This window comes from Amblyomma americanum, chromosome 1 (genome assembly GCF_052857255.1).
Source record: "Amblyomma americanum isolate KBUSLIRL-KWMA chromosome 1, ASM5285725v1, whole genome shotgun sequence".
NCBI classification, from domain to species: Eukaryota; Metazoa; Arthropoda; class Arachnida; order Ixodida; family Ixodidae; genus Amblyomma; species Amblyomma americanum.
Genome location: NC_135497.1, coordinates 78,317,441 through 78,331,535, shown reverse-complemented (window position 1 = coordinate 78,331,535; position 14,095 = coordinate 78,317,441). Strand labels below are relative to the sequence as shown.

The following is a 14,095-nucleotide window of genomic DNA, read 5'->3' as shown; positions in this document are numbered from 1 at the left end:
CCGGCGAAGCCCGCTTTTCGGAAGCAATTCATGACTGTGGAGGAGCTGATTTCTCCCCATGCCCCAAAAATGAATTGAACAGCCATAAGGAGCGAAATATTAAAGTCTGGAGCGGGTCGGCATTCACGCACAGCAATGTCCAGGTTAAGAGCAAGCCTGCTCAACACACGCCGGTGATACAATGCCTTGAAGCACGCAATCACCCCTGCGTCCATGGGCTGCATGCCTGCAGCCGTGTTCGGCGGCAGGAAGAAAATTTTCACATGCGACAGCTTCTGGGCAGTCTGGTGTGCAGTACAGTTAGTTATCAAGGACCAACGCCACCTTCCTGCCTTCATGCTGCATCCGCTGATCGAACTTGCACAGCCACTCGTGGAAAAGTTCACGCGTCATCCACGCTTTCTTATTATGACGTTCACGAACTGGAAACCTCGCAGCACCACGGAAACAGCGGGGATTCCTATATTTTCCAATTACGAAGGCGGGGCACTTGTCGTTGCCGTCCATATTCGCACAGAGGAAAACGGTCGCCCGCAATTTGCTCTGCTTGCCGCCCTTACAGGGATCGCCTTTGAGTGCATGTGTCTTCGACGGAAGCATTTGGAAGAATATCCCTTTTTCGTCACCATTGTACAAGTCCCGGTCTGCATATGCTTCGCGGATGTACGGCAGTGTCTCTTCCAACCACTTCCGTCTAGCGTCGACATCGAGCGACACTGCCTCGCCCACGACTGCCTTGTAGACGATTCCGTGCCTCTCCTTGAAGCGCTGAATCCAGCCACCACCAGGCTGGAAATCGGTGTTTTGGAGGAGATACACAAAGTGCTTCGCCTTCTCCGCTAAAATCGGGCCACTAATTGGCAAGTTCATAGCACGTGCGCTAGAGAACCACTGATACAGTGCCTCCTCCATGTCTTTGTAGGCACCATGCCAAATCCTCTTCCGGCCGTCCTCCATAGCATGGCCAGCACTAGCATGGCATTCGTTTTCAGTCATCTTGAGCACTTTGCGGATAATGGTTGAAACCGTAGGCTGTGACAGGCCATACTTGCGTACTAAGTTGCACACTTCTTGACCACCTCGGTGCTCCCTCAAAATGTTCCGCTTTGTTTCCAAAGATATTGCCGCTCGCTCTCTCTTCTGCAGCAGTTGATCCGGTAGAGCCACACTGGCCGCGCTTCCTGAAGGAGAATCGTCAATTGTTGAACTCTGGAGAGGAATCCGATGGGCTTGCAGAACCAGCAGGACCGAAACCGGTGATTGCAGATGATAAAAACCATGCTGGCAACGCACGTGCTTTGACGCTGTACACTGCCCTCGGAACATGTGCAGCTTGTGAAGCAGGAGCCAAAGAAAGTGGGAAAGATGGGGCAGCCCACTCTGAAATGCCGTGACGCGTTTTCAACGGGCTGCGCACCCTCAGAATGGACTGCTCCCCGCGCGGATACAAAAGCAACAAAAGGAAGCGCCTCCCTACCCTCTCCACCTCCGCCCAGAGGAAAGTGCCCGTCTTTTCTCCTCCTCCGAGTCATACAATCTTCTCCGGCTCACCCCATGCGCCTCGCCTCGTATGCGTCGTCACGTGATCTTTTCGCAGCCGCTGTGGCCGCTGTGCGGGTGGCTCCGCATACACGCGCGCGTTTTTTGCACCGTAAGCGTAGTTTGGCTGGCGTGGTAGCTGCGTTTGCGAGTTTTTTTTCTTTGAGAGTTGGCTCCAAATGACTACATTTAATTGTTATAACCGACAATCTATTATGATAGCATTGTTATAAGCGGTTTATTTTACCATAGAACACATTGCAAAGGTGCTGGTGCCGTGGCTGTCCATTACTATATCCGATATATTGTTAAAAGCGGTCTTGTTATAAGTGGGTTTGACTGTATATGGAATGGTCAGCGAAATTGGAGTTCTATATATTGTGCAACTCTCCTATACTTCTACACAGGATTTTCAAGGGGATATTCTGGATGTTCGATGTGGCCAATGTTTCGAAATACCCGTGGTTGATACCATATTTACTCGCTTAATGAAGCAAGTTTTTGCCAAAAACAAGATCAATTTGGGAAGGAGGGGGGCTATTACGCAGGGAAAAGAAGTTTGGACAGATTTCTTTGCTGAAGTCGAAATTTCATATCGTACGTCCGTTTATCATAACAGAAGTGCGAGGTGCGTTCATGTTGCTTGTGTTTAGCGTTTTTTTGGAAAGGTGCTTGCTGCACCATGGCGCGATCCGAGGATTCTGTGATACTCTGCGGCGCCAGCCAATCGCACCGAGATAAAGTGTACACAGCTGAGCACCGGCCTGAAGGTCAGTTCCTTGGCTTTTGCGTGAGGATAAAAACTTGCAGGCCGGTGACGAGTGTGTAACAGGAATGTTTGAGCATTAGCTGTGGTGCGAGAGGGATTCGGCACTTTCACCAGATTTCAAGCTTGCCAAGCTGCTTGGGGTTCCTTTCTCTATGCATACCTGCCAACACTTCTGATATTTCCGTAAAATGTACGATTTTACTAATCATGCCTGAAATATTACTTAAAATGAATTTTATTTGAATAAATGTTTGAAATTCTGTTAAAAAAAAAAAAAACACCGTTGTCGGTGGTAACCTTCCGCCGCCACGAGAGAGGGATATGTGTACCATACCATCTGTGAAATCAGCAGCACCTGGAACATTGTGGAGTAAAGCTTCGTCAATTCGAATTAAATAACTATTTATTCCTATTCCTCAGCCTCGGTTAAGGGGGGACGTGGCTCTTAAAGCTATTTTTTTTTTCTGGCCAAATTTGATTAAATTTGCCAGTCTTATTCAGTTTCTTGCACTGATTTCAAATATCTAATTTGTTTTTCAATAGGTCAATTACTTATGAAGATATATGAAATTAATGGTTAATAATTTGCTAATTATGAACATAATTTGAAATTGATAATAACATATGGCTAGGTACTAGAAAGCATAGGGAATACAATGCTAGGAGTACTTTTTTGATGTAACAAATATTAGCGATGCTAGAGCAATCCAAAGTTCAGTGTTCAAAACGTGGGTACCCTATTTTCTGATATAGAGCAGAACTGCTAAATTTTAAAACCCAAATTCCAAAATCTGCTCCTAACATTGTGTGCTCTGCACTCTTAGCTACATTCCACAACAAAAATTATGGTTCTACCTGCCTTGAAGGCCGAGATATCGCTTCCGCAAATGAGCAAGGAGTCAAAAATGTGTGTTTTGAGAAAACGAGAAAAAAGAAATAAAGCCACTTTTAATCAAAAATGCAGAAAAAAAATGCCATATATTGCATCCTGTGTAGCTAAAAGCCACCAGGAATGTAGTCAGTCTGACTACAGCCACCCAAATGACGCTTTTTGAAAGCATGCTGCATGTCCAAAGTGGTTTTGCGCTTCTTTGCAGATGCCACTGCTCAGCGGTGGTCTTTCTCCGCCATGCGTTTCGTGCTCTGTGCTCCAGGGTTGAGGTGCAGCTCTTTCAGTATTGCTGCGGATGTCCTCTGTGCTGCTGTGGTGCTTTTGTGCTTGTCACATGGTGTTACTGTTCAAAGGTTGTGAAGCAGAAAGATATTTTCAACTCTCAGGATGACATTGCTCATAAGGCATCTTACAATTTTCTGAGCATCTCTTATGACCGGCAAGGGGCTGGTTTATGTCCTGCTGAGGAAAATCTACTGATTGTTTTTGGGACAAGCAGGCTTTGCTGTCACACCCTCTACATTAGTGCTTTCTTGCTGTCTTTTCTTTGGGAAAGTCTGAAAATGCAAATAATTCTGTATTTTTGCAGATGCTGGAATGGATATATCACAATAAGGAGCGCTTCTTGATGAATTATGTTGAAATTGGGCATTCCATTCAGGATGCAAAAGTTCTGCAAGAGGAACATGATCATTTCACCATGGCCTCAATGGTGAGCATATTACATGTTCTTTTATGTGCAGTTGAATTCTGAAATGATAAACTTAGATTTTAACTAAGATATTCATTATATTAGCATTGGCTGTCTCCTAGTACTTTATGGGGGGATGCGGGATTCGGAGGTGAAATGTTTTACTTTTTAGCACGCAGCAATGAAACTTGGCAAGCTTATTGGGAAATGCAGTAAAGGAATAAATACAAATCTCATTTTGTATATCTTCAGTAGTTTTTGCATCGTAAATTTTTATGTGCTTCATTGCTGTACCAAATTTGCACCAAGCCTGGCATGACAGCAAAACATGGTAGGAGTCTAGAGTATCAACCTGACGTTTTTCCATACAGAACATTATATCCATGCTTGCATAATATGATATCAAATTTGTGATAAAGTGAGAAGGTAATTCAGAAATATAGGAATGTCACTGCATAAAGAATTTATCAAGGAACACAATGCAGCAAATTGCATCAAAATCCATGAAGCCATTGTCATGCCATGCTTTCTGCAAGGAGGGCAGTCAGGTCAGAAATGACATTTGAGAAAACTGAGAAATTTGAGAAATTTTCGCGGAGATCTCAGTGAGTTGTTTGCTACCTACAGTCACTTCTGGGCTATTTTCGGGGTATAATTAGAAGTCCTTGTATAGATACGATATCTGGTCTTCTGTAACGTTCGATTTTTGTCTAGATTTTTGTGATTTGAAAGCAGCGTTTCGCTATAATTGCAAGGCAGATACTTTTATTTTTCTATATTAATGTATTAAGCTTTGTGATTTTACCCTGCAGGGACCAATTAGCAGAGCCTTTGTGCATCACATTACATGCATTGACGGTGTTCGTAAGAAAGAAGGCCATCATATACTAGATAGGCTCATTCATAGACTATAGTCAGCTGTATACAGAAGCAGCAAACAATTTACATTGATGTTGTCTCTGGTGGTTTAGCATCTTGCAGATGTCCATGGTGGGTGAATTTATTTTGGGGCAAGTTTATGCGAGCTGAATACCATAGGGGGCCACCACGGTGGCTCAGTGGCTATGGCGTTCGGCTACTGACCCGAAAGACGTGGCTTTGATCCCGGCCATGGTAGTCTCATTTTCGATGAAGGCAAAATTCTAGAGGCCCATGTACTGGCGATGTCAGTGCACGTTAAAGAACCCTGGGTGGTCGAAATTTCCGGAGCCCTTCTTACATCATCCCTCCCTCATAGCCCGAGTCACTTTTGGACATTAAACCCCATAAACCAAACCAAACTGAATACTATAGGAGTACTATGTCTACAAGTACCATGCCACAGGAGTACTATAGGAGTAGAAAATTGATGCAATACACCATGGAAAAACGGTGCAGTGGCTGTTGGCCGCCGTAGACAAGGTGCTCATCAGGGATGTTAGGCACTCATTTGGCAAGCTGATTCTGGTTTTAGTTGAGGCTGTCCAGGCAGTCAGTAACATTGCAAAGGTTGAAACTTCTTGGTTAGTGTAACAATGCTTTCATTCATGAATACCAGCTTGGAACACCGACATGGGACTGCTTGATGCATTGCATGACTATGAAGGTGCATGAGCATGAGGTGCAAACCGCACCTTTTATCTGCACCATGCAGGCCTATATGGTAGTGCTTTACATATAATTGTTTTTCTGATGCTAGAAGATAGCTCATTTAAAAGGTGATCTGGCTTTAAAATCACGAAAAATGGCCAAAAAATAGATTTCTTTAAAATAGTTGCATCCGCTCATATGCCTTGTTCTCTACATTGTCCTGATGTTTCATCACTGGGAAGTACTTTTAAATTGTTTCATCAACTGTGGTGGCACTGCATATAGGGGAAATGCTTGAACAATTGCTGTTTTTCTTCATTTCAGTTTTTTGACTACATGTTCACCTTGTGGAGTAGAGTTCTTCATGACTGTTTTATCTATTTTGAGATTGTTTGTTTTGTTGCACTGCTATGACATGCATACTGTAACTCAAGGCACACTCTGTTTATAAAATTTTTTATTTTAAATTTCTTGTATGAAATTTTCTTCTCAGCTTCATGTCAACAGACACTGCACCATAAAAATTCAAAACTGAAAATGAGTGTTTTCCTAGAAAAAATTCAAAGCATGTCTTGACCTGTAGCATGTCTATAGGAACACAGTGAATGTAAAACCAGCCTTCTGCCACATTTTGTTAGCTCTGCAGGCTTTTCACGTGATTCAGCGGAATAATAAATGGTAGAAAACTGTGTTCTTCATATATAACACTGAAATTTTAATGAGAGTAGTTATAACAATATTTATTATATGCTCTCGATCCCGGCCGCGCGGTCGAATTTCGATGGAGGCGAAATTCTAGAGCCCCGTGTACTGTGCAATGTCAGTGCACGTAAAAGAACCCCAGGTGGTCGAAATTTCCGGAGCCCTTCACTACGGCGTCCCTCATAGCTTGAGTCGCTTTGGGACGTTAAATCCCCCATAAACCATAAAACCATTATTATATGCTCAAAAAATTTCATGTAAATCCACCAATAAATAAAAATTTTTGCTGAATGTTGTGTCCTCCCTTAAAGACTGCTCAAGTGAAAGTTATGTTAATTTCTAATATGCAAAGTTTTTCTTTGCATATAGTTTGCAAGCCACTGTGCTTGCTCTGGGCTGCCGTCTCATCTCCTACAGTGTAGAAAAAGTGTATGGTGGGTGGATTGCCACTTTTTCTTGATGTCTATGTCATTACCAATCTGTTGTGTGAATCCACCGTGAGCAGTTGTGAGCAGTGTTAGGAGAGTGTGTTACACTAGGAATGTAATGAGTTAATTTAATGAAGTTTTGCCTGAAAATAAAAATTGCCATAGATGTTATATTGGATGGCTTCATATTTGATGTCTATGTCATTACCGATCTGTTGTGTGAATCGACCTTCAGCAGTTGTCAAGAGAGCTTGTTACACTAATAATGTAATGAGTTAATTGAATGAAGTTTTGCCTGAAAAAAATAAAAATTGCCATAGATGTTATATTTGATGGCATTTTCTAAGTGCTGAATTTTGATGTGAGCTTAGGTTACAAATCAAATCAGTTTTATTCACACTGCTAGTGAAAAAGATGCATGCGAATGATCTGGGCCCTTAGCCTTTGCAGCTAGACTTTGGCCCATGCAAGAAATATGAATATAATTATAGTGAGACAACTAAGTATTGTGCATCAAATTCATGTACAACAGTTATACAGTAGTTATATACAAAGAAAAGCAAAATACTCAAGAAATTGCACAGTAGTTACAAAAACAAAGTGATGTGCATGCAAGAAAATGGTTTTTTTTTTTTGGTTTTAGGGGGGCTTAACGTCCCAAAGCGACTCAGGCTATGAGGGACGCCGTAGTGAAGGTCTCCGGAAATTTTGACCACCTGGGGTTCTTTAACGTGCAACTGACATCGCACAGTACACGGGCCCACGGGCCTCTGGAATTTCGCCTCCATTGAAATTCGACCGCCGCGGCCGGGATCGAACCCACGTCTTTCGGGCCAGCAGCCGAGCACCGTAACCACTCAGCCACCGCGGTGGCTTTGCATGCAGAAAAAACGCTGCTTATATTTATAATGGAGTCTAATATTGGTTGCTTCGAAAAAAAGCTTTTATTTTGAAAAACTACTTATTTTTTTAAGTTTGCAGGTAGTTGGTTTTAAATTATGGCAGTGGCATAGGCAGTAGTTCTTTTACCGTACACATTGTTAACAACTAAAAGGTTAAAACGACAGTTCAAGAAATTTCTAGTTGGATGAGGTGGATAAACGAAAACTGATGATGGTAGGGGGATTGTATAGTTAAATATGTGTATAACCACACAAGCTTGTTTGAAATCCCACACAGCAATTAAGGGTGTAATAACTAGGTCACGAAAGAATGGCGCAGATCTATCTGTTAGTTTACTATGTGTTATTTTACAAAGGGCTGTTTTGTAATACTGCTCTTTATTGCAGAATGCTGTTTATTGTCATTGCTGTTTATTTTGCAGAATGTCTATGTAAACATAAATCGAATTTTGGTGACGGGAACACGGTTGATCGAGGGCGGTCACTATGCTGCTGGGACAGTGCAACAAATTGTAGCTGCACTTGACCATGCATGGAAAGAGTTTGCGGCAGGTCTTGATGAGAGAACCACAGTATTGTCCCTCTCTGTACTTTTCCATCAGAAAGCACAGCAGGTAAGTGAAAAGTAGTGGGTAGCCTCCTCACTCTTTTTGTTTGGGATAAGAGTAGTGGTTCTTTCAGTATGATGAAACGCAATAAAAAAATGGTGATATGAAATATTAAGACTAAAACGGCCTTGTGATTTAACTGTCATTCATATTTTTATGCTTTGTGCCTCCTAGTGATTTTGCGTTTTGCCCAAAACTTCTTTTTAATTTGATGTGAGAAATTGTGGCTTGCCAGCTTTAAGAAGCTTTTTGTCATTATTGTCAAAGAAGCTTGCAAAACTATGAAGTTTTATGATGTAGGTGATGTACAGGTATGAGCTGAAGCGTAACCAGTAAAGAGTAGAAACATGTACGTTGGCCATGTGATAACAATGTAAGATCACTGGTTAGGAAGTACTGTGATTGCCAGCTTTAACTTCGGATGTTACGCTGTACTTTGTATTTCATCAGTGCTTGCAGCCAGAATGTTGAGCACTGTGCGTATGTATTATAATAGGCGTCTTTCAAAGAAAAAGGTGGTTTTAAAATAGGTCGGTGCCAAGGGTTGACTCCACTGGCTCCTAATGTTCAATTGCTGTCTGTGTAGTCTTTCCAAATTGGGCTGTTTTCAGTATATGTACCTGCAGCAGTTTGTGAAGTTCTTGATGATCATTACGGGAGTGCTAAAATTTGTTTGCGTCTGTCATTCCTTTGTCATGTCCGAATTTTAGCGCTCCCATAATCTAAGTTGAGCACGAACTTGCCCAGTCGACCACCCTTGTGGTGTAGTTTATTGTTAGTGTTTTGATTTGTGTGCTATAAGAGGTTATTTTACCTCTGGTAGCATGCTTACCTAGTGTTCTTTTATTTATTGATTGATTTATTTTTTTCCTGGAGTCACTTTGGCACATTCTGTTTCAGAAAAAAACGAGTATAGGAGGCTAGTAAAACTGTTTTCTGCGCATAGCTGTAAAATGAGTTCTCAGTCGCTATGTGATCAGCCTGTTCACATTCTCTAATGGGCTTGCTCTTTGCCAGGGCCAAAACAAACTTGTGTTTCCTACAGGCTGATATCTCCTTTGTGATGTATATGGAGAGAATAGGAGCCATGTTCGATTGTTTCATTATGATAGGTTTCACTGAGCATTTCCGAAAATTCCACCAGCTTTGTTGCATTAATAAAATTGTTCTATTCAGCATGGCATAATTGCAGAGAAAATGCATGCCTTATCCTGTAGATTCATGTTTCCTTGTGCTCTATGTCAAGCTCTTGTTATTTTCTGCTCCTTGTTTAATGTGTGCATAGTCGGGGACAAAAGTCTCTGGACCACGTGCTCTGGAAACGAAGTCGATAGCTCTAATATTAGCCGCCAGGTGGAGACCACACTTGTGGAGGTGAAAGAACAGGATTGTAGCTGTTACCTCCACAAGAGTAGCCTCAAGCCAGTGGCTAGTAAAATAGAGTTATTGGCTTCTTTTACGGAGCACGTGGTCCAGAGTTTTTTGTCCCCGACTGTACCTCCTGTGACGGCAGTGAGGGCTGCGTCTGCTAAAAACCGTTGTAATCTACTGCTATAAATCTTGCATTACAATTTTTTCTTTTAGTATTTGGCTAATGTGCCATCTTGGAGCAAGTCTAGTGAAATCTCCAGTATTCCTCGTGAAGTTGCTGACTTGGAAGAGCTGATTCACAAACACCAGTCTCTTTACGAAGCCATGTGCCAAGCGTATACTGAAGTAAGCTGCTTGCGTTTTGCCTTTTACACCAATATGTTTCACTCAGGATTACTGCGCTGGTTAATGACTGCAAAAATTCTGCATGGATGCCATTCTTTGCAGGTTCATAGTGCCAGCAAAAAGCTGCTCTATCAGCTTGACCATTTAGTTCAAGTTTGTCACCCATCCAAGTCAGAGACTCACAAGCACGTAAGTTATCACACAAATTTATTTCTTCATTTGAGACATGCAGTAAAGTGATGTTTATGAGTCTTGAGGAAGGGGACAAGGATTAAGGCAATAGTTTGCTTTACTACCGTTTTGGGTCATTTATGATCGTCGCACTTGTTGACTGGTGCTTGGCTTTGTTACAACAGTAGGTTTAAAGTCAATCCTAAGAGCCTGCTTGTTTAATCACTGCTTAGTTTCTGGTGCTCAGCATATACAGGTAAAGTACCACAAACAATAAGTTCTGTTGTAGTTTTGGAATTTAGTTTACTGTAACTTTGTTGCTGGGTCTCGGCAAAACTTGTTCTTAGGCTAATTATGGGGACAAGCACTAGCACATACCCTGTTTCTCTTATATGTGTTTTGTTTGCACTGCCTTGTTCTTTGGAGTTTTGAATTACTATTTTTGATGTTGGGGTTGCATCCGTCCTTTTGAGCTTCTTCGTGTGAGAGGTATCTGCATGCAGAAGCACGATGAAAGAAGCATTACTTGATCAGTACAGTTGGTGGGGTGGTTTTCTTTTGGGAAGGTGGTATATTGGGTGTTGGTGGGAAGTGCATTGTTGCTGCAGTTTTCATAAGCCGTCATCCATATATATAAAAAATAGTGCCGCTCTATATCTGGTAGAAACTACAGAAGCTGAACTGTTTGGCTCTCTGTGCTTATTACATAGCATGTCCAGTCCTAAATTAATACTCTGCGTCAGGTATGGCTCTTGACTAGTTGATCACAGAGTGAACAAGGTAGGGGGAAGCCTCAGGGTGCTTGTCAACGTTTTGACAAGAGGACTTGTCTTTGTCTGGGCAAAGTGTTCATCATTGGCGGGGTATAAATAGGGCCTTCACTTCGAGGAGGAAGGCCCGGTGAGTGGGAGGAGGGTGTGAAGTGAGAAGTGTGAATCTTGTCCAGGCATGATGGCTGGTAAAGATGATTAACCAGTTGACCTGCAAAACTGTGAAAAAAAAAAGGCCAGCTTTGATTCCTTTCTGCTGAGCTGTCCTTTTTCTTACAGCATATACTGCTTGAATGGCTCTGTCATAAGCATCGTATGTGTCTTTCCTAACCTCCAGTTCGCTGAACTGCCGAGATGGAAAAGTGGCACTTGCAGAGCTCTACCAGATTGCTTTCAGATTTGTTTGAAGAAAAGGTAAAGGTTTTGATGGACAGCAGTCCACAAATGTTGTGCCCATGCAAGCTGGGAACTGGGGCATAAAACATGGTTGATATCTGCAAGACAGCCATACAAAATGTGCCCCCTGTATGAACCTAGACAGTCCTCTTGTGCAGATACCAGCTTGCACAAAGACATAAATAGGAGCCGCTGTTGAGCAGGGCATGCAGTACATTTTGAAGCTAAGGGATGTGTTGCTACATGCATTGCTCCGTGGACTTGTCAGGGAGCAGCTGAAGGCAAGAACTTGCTGTTGGGCTGCCAGGCTGGTGACTACTCCGAAGGGGCCAAGCATGTCCTGTCAGTGATACATGAAATTCTGGGTCAGCACCGGGCACTTGAGTCTAAGTGGCACACCAAGAAGCTCAAGCTGCACCAGCGGCTGGCCCTACGCCTCTTCCAGGAGGATGTCCGTCAGGTTTGGTCTTTTTGGCTGTTTTCCTTCTGATGCAGTTGAGTACCTATCTCAGAGTGGCAAATTGTTGTCTGAAAAAAAAAAAAAAATAGGGTTCTCATAAAGCATTTAATCATGTGGCAGTAAGTAACAATGATGTTTTGATATTGTGTGTTCATTGCCGCGTAAAGATTTTCCAAAAGAATATAAGTACTGTGAATGCAGTGTGGCTGCCTTCACAATGTTGCCCGCTTGCATTACAGCCCAAGCTGCCTCTCTTAATCTATTTCGGGAACTGGTTTGTTGCATTTTGCCGGCAGTGCCTTACGCTGTGCCCCTCCAATTGCAACCTATGACATTATGCCACTAGCATGGAGATATCTGGCTAACTTAAATGCATCGTGACATTCAGCATGCGACAACAGCAGCTTAAAATGGTTCATGACAGCATTCAAGAAGCTCCTTTGTCATGTAAACATTAAGTCAAACTGTCTTGTTATTTTATTGCTAGATACTGTTATGCTATTCACAGAATTTTACCAAAGTTATTAGTCTATGAAAAAAGTTTACTACTTTTACTGCCACATGATTCCTCTTCCGCTATTTGATGCCTGGTAAACCTGACAGGTAAAATAAATTGTGCTGACAAGTAAAATACAGTAAAAGGTCATTAATTTGAACTTCATTAGTTTTAAAATCCAGATAATTTGAACTGCCAGCGCAGTCTCGGTTAACGCCCATGTAAGTATTGTGTTGCACGCTCGCTAATTCGGACGGTACAGGTCTTGCACCGGTTAATTCGAACAGGCTGCCGATGGGAGGCCATGTCCAGCTGTGACCGGCATGTCAAGTGATTGTCCAAATAGGCCTACTCAAACCCAAATTTCATGCTTCAGAGCTGCTCGCGTATCTAATGTGCACGCAACAGCAGGCGTGGCGACTAACGGATGGACCTGTCTCTAAGGACAAAAAATGATTGTGGGACGATAAAAAGAAAAGGGAAGTGTCCCGCTCGTACCACTAAGTTTCAGTTTCATTTTTTAAACTGTGCCAGCCCACATCAGCCAAGCCTAGCCACATCAGCCTGAGCCTAGCCATGCACCATTTGGGTGCTGATTGGTGTGTCTCGCTAGTCTTTCTATCCCCATTTCACAACGATAGCTGTTAGGCGCCCGTTCCTGGCTTGCGCAACCACTGTCAGCGTCGGCGTAATCTGTGGGTGTGTTAATGACATCCACCCACCGGTCATTAACGCACTCACCTTATATTCTGGTCAGCCTAGGTCGCACAACCCTACAAGTGGCTCTGCTTGGAACAGCCATCTGCCATTGCAGGGGTGCATCACTTGACCACTACACCAGTGCGATATGAGATCACTGTATCTTTTCTACCTCAAAATAAATATCCCCAACACTAAATGCCTAAACAGCAATCACTGAATCTCGCGTTACATGGTCGTAACCATCGTGTGAGTTTTTTTTTTTTTGCTCGCCGCTGAGCATTTCCATCCGTGTAGTCCTTCCATTCTTCCAACGTATCAAAACTGCGCACTCGTTACATGCCATTGGCAATTTTTGTTGTGAACCCTCCTTATACGCGATGCTGACACTTGTGAGGTATGCGATATAGTAGCGGTGGATCTCCACTGCTAAAAATAGTCATTGTCACATCTCTCTCGGGAACTATTGCCCAGTTTTTCGCCAAGTAAGTTTGCTGTGATGCAAGCCGTTTTAATTTTTTTCAATGTCATTCGATAAGTCGAAAATTTTTTCAGTTCCTTGAAGTTCATATTAATGAGCTTTTTCTGTAGGATTTTTGTGTAGTGAACGATTTCTCTAAGTGAGCATGTTTTGTGAAAAAGAATTCACTGTTACTTTTTGAACTACCGGTGTTCATATTCGAAACTATTCGGAAATATGTGACTCGATTTGGAACCTATTTCTGTTCATATTCTTTCGCAATAAAAAATTTTGTATCCGCACTCCCCTACTTTATAACACTGTTTTATTCTGCATAGTCTTTTTTGTGAAATGATGAAATAGTTGCATGCAGAAGTGAATGTGGGAGCCCTGTTTGCATGGTCTCATTTGTTTTTCCTTATTGCATGTAAGTGACAGTATTTCAGGGTAAGCATGCTGTAAAAAAAATGCTGTTCGGTCACAGGTTTTGGATTGGTTGGAAAAGCACGGAGAGGTCTTTCTGCGGAAAAATCCAGGAATAGGACGGAATCTGGTTCGTGCCAGGGTTCTGCAGAAGAGTCACGAGCACTTCGAGAATGTTGCCCAGGTAGGCTAGTTTGTAACTTTGTCTCCCTGATAATTTCGCAGCAGTTTAAAACTTACTGTTGTGCTATATCTGCTCCTGTTCTTTCCATTAACAGGCTAATGTATGTATTGGTTAAAATTTTACTGCTTGATGGCTGGAAACAACCACGGTGTTTGCAGCGAGGTGGTGGTGGTGGTTCTGGTGGCAGAATGGGAGTGGTCGCATTTTCTTTGTCTGAAGG

The 14,095-nt window shown here is 42.6% G+C and overlaps 1 protein-coding gene across 1 annotated transcript in view; it reads left to right on the top strand.

Moving 5' to 3' along the window:
• Positions 1–14,095, top strand: part of LOC144113091 (kalirin-like) — a gene marked incomplete in the record, with an annotated part of 253,434 nt that overhangs the window by 20,213 nt on the left and 219,126 nt on the right. Inside the window, 6 exon segments of the mRNA XM_077646013.1 lie at positions 3,790–3,912; positions 7,915–8,106; positions 9,685–9,816; positions 9,919–10,005; positions 11,422–11,613; positions 13,753–13,875. Of these exon segments, the coding sequence (XP_077502139.1) occupies positions 3,790–3,912; positions 7,915–8,106; positions 9,685–9,816; positions 9,919–10,005; positions 11,422–11,613; positions 13,753–13,875 (849 nt within the window).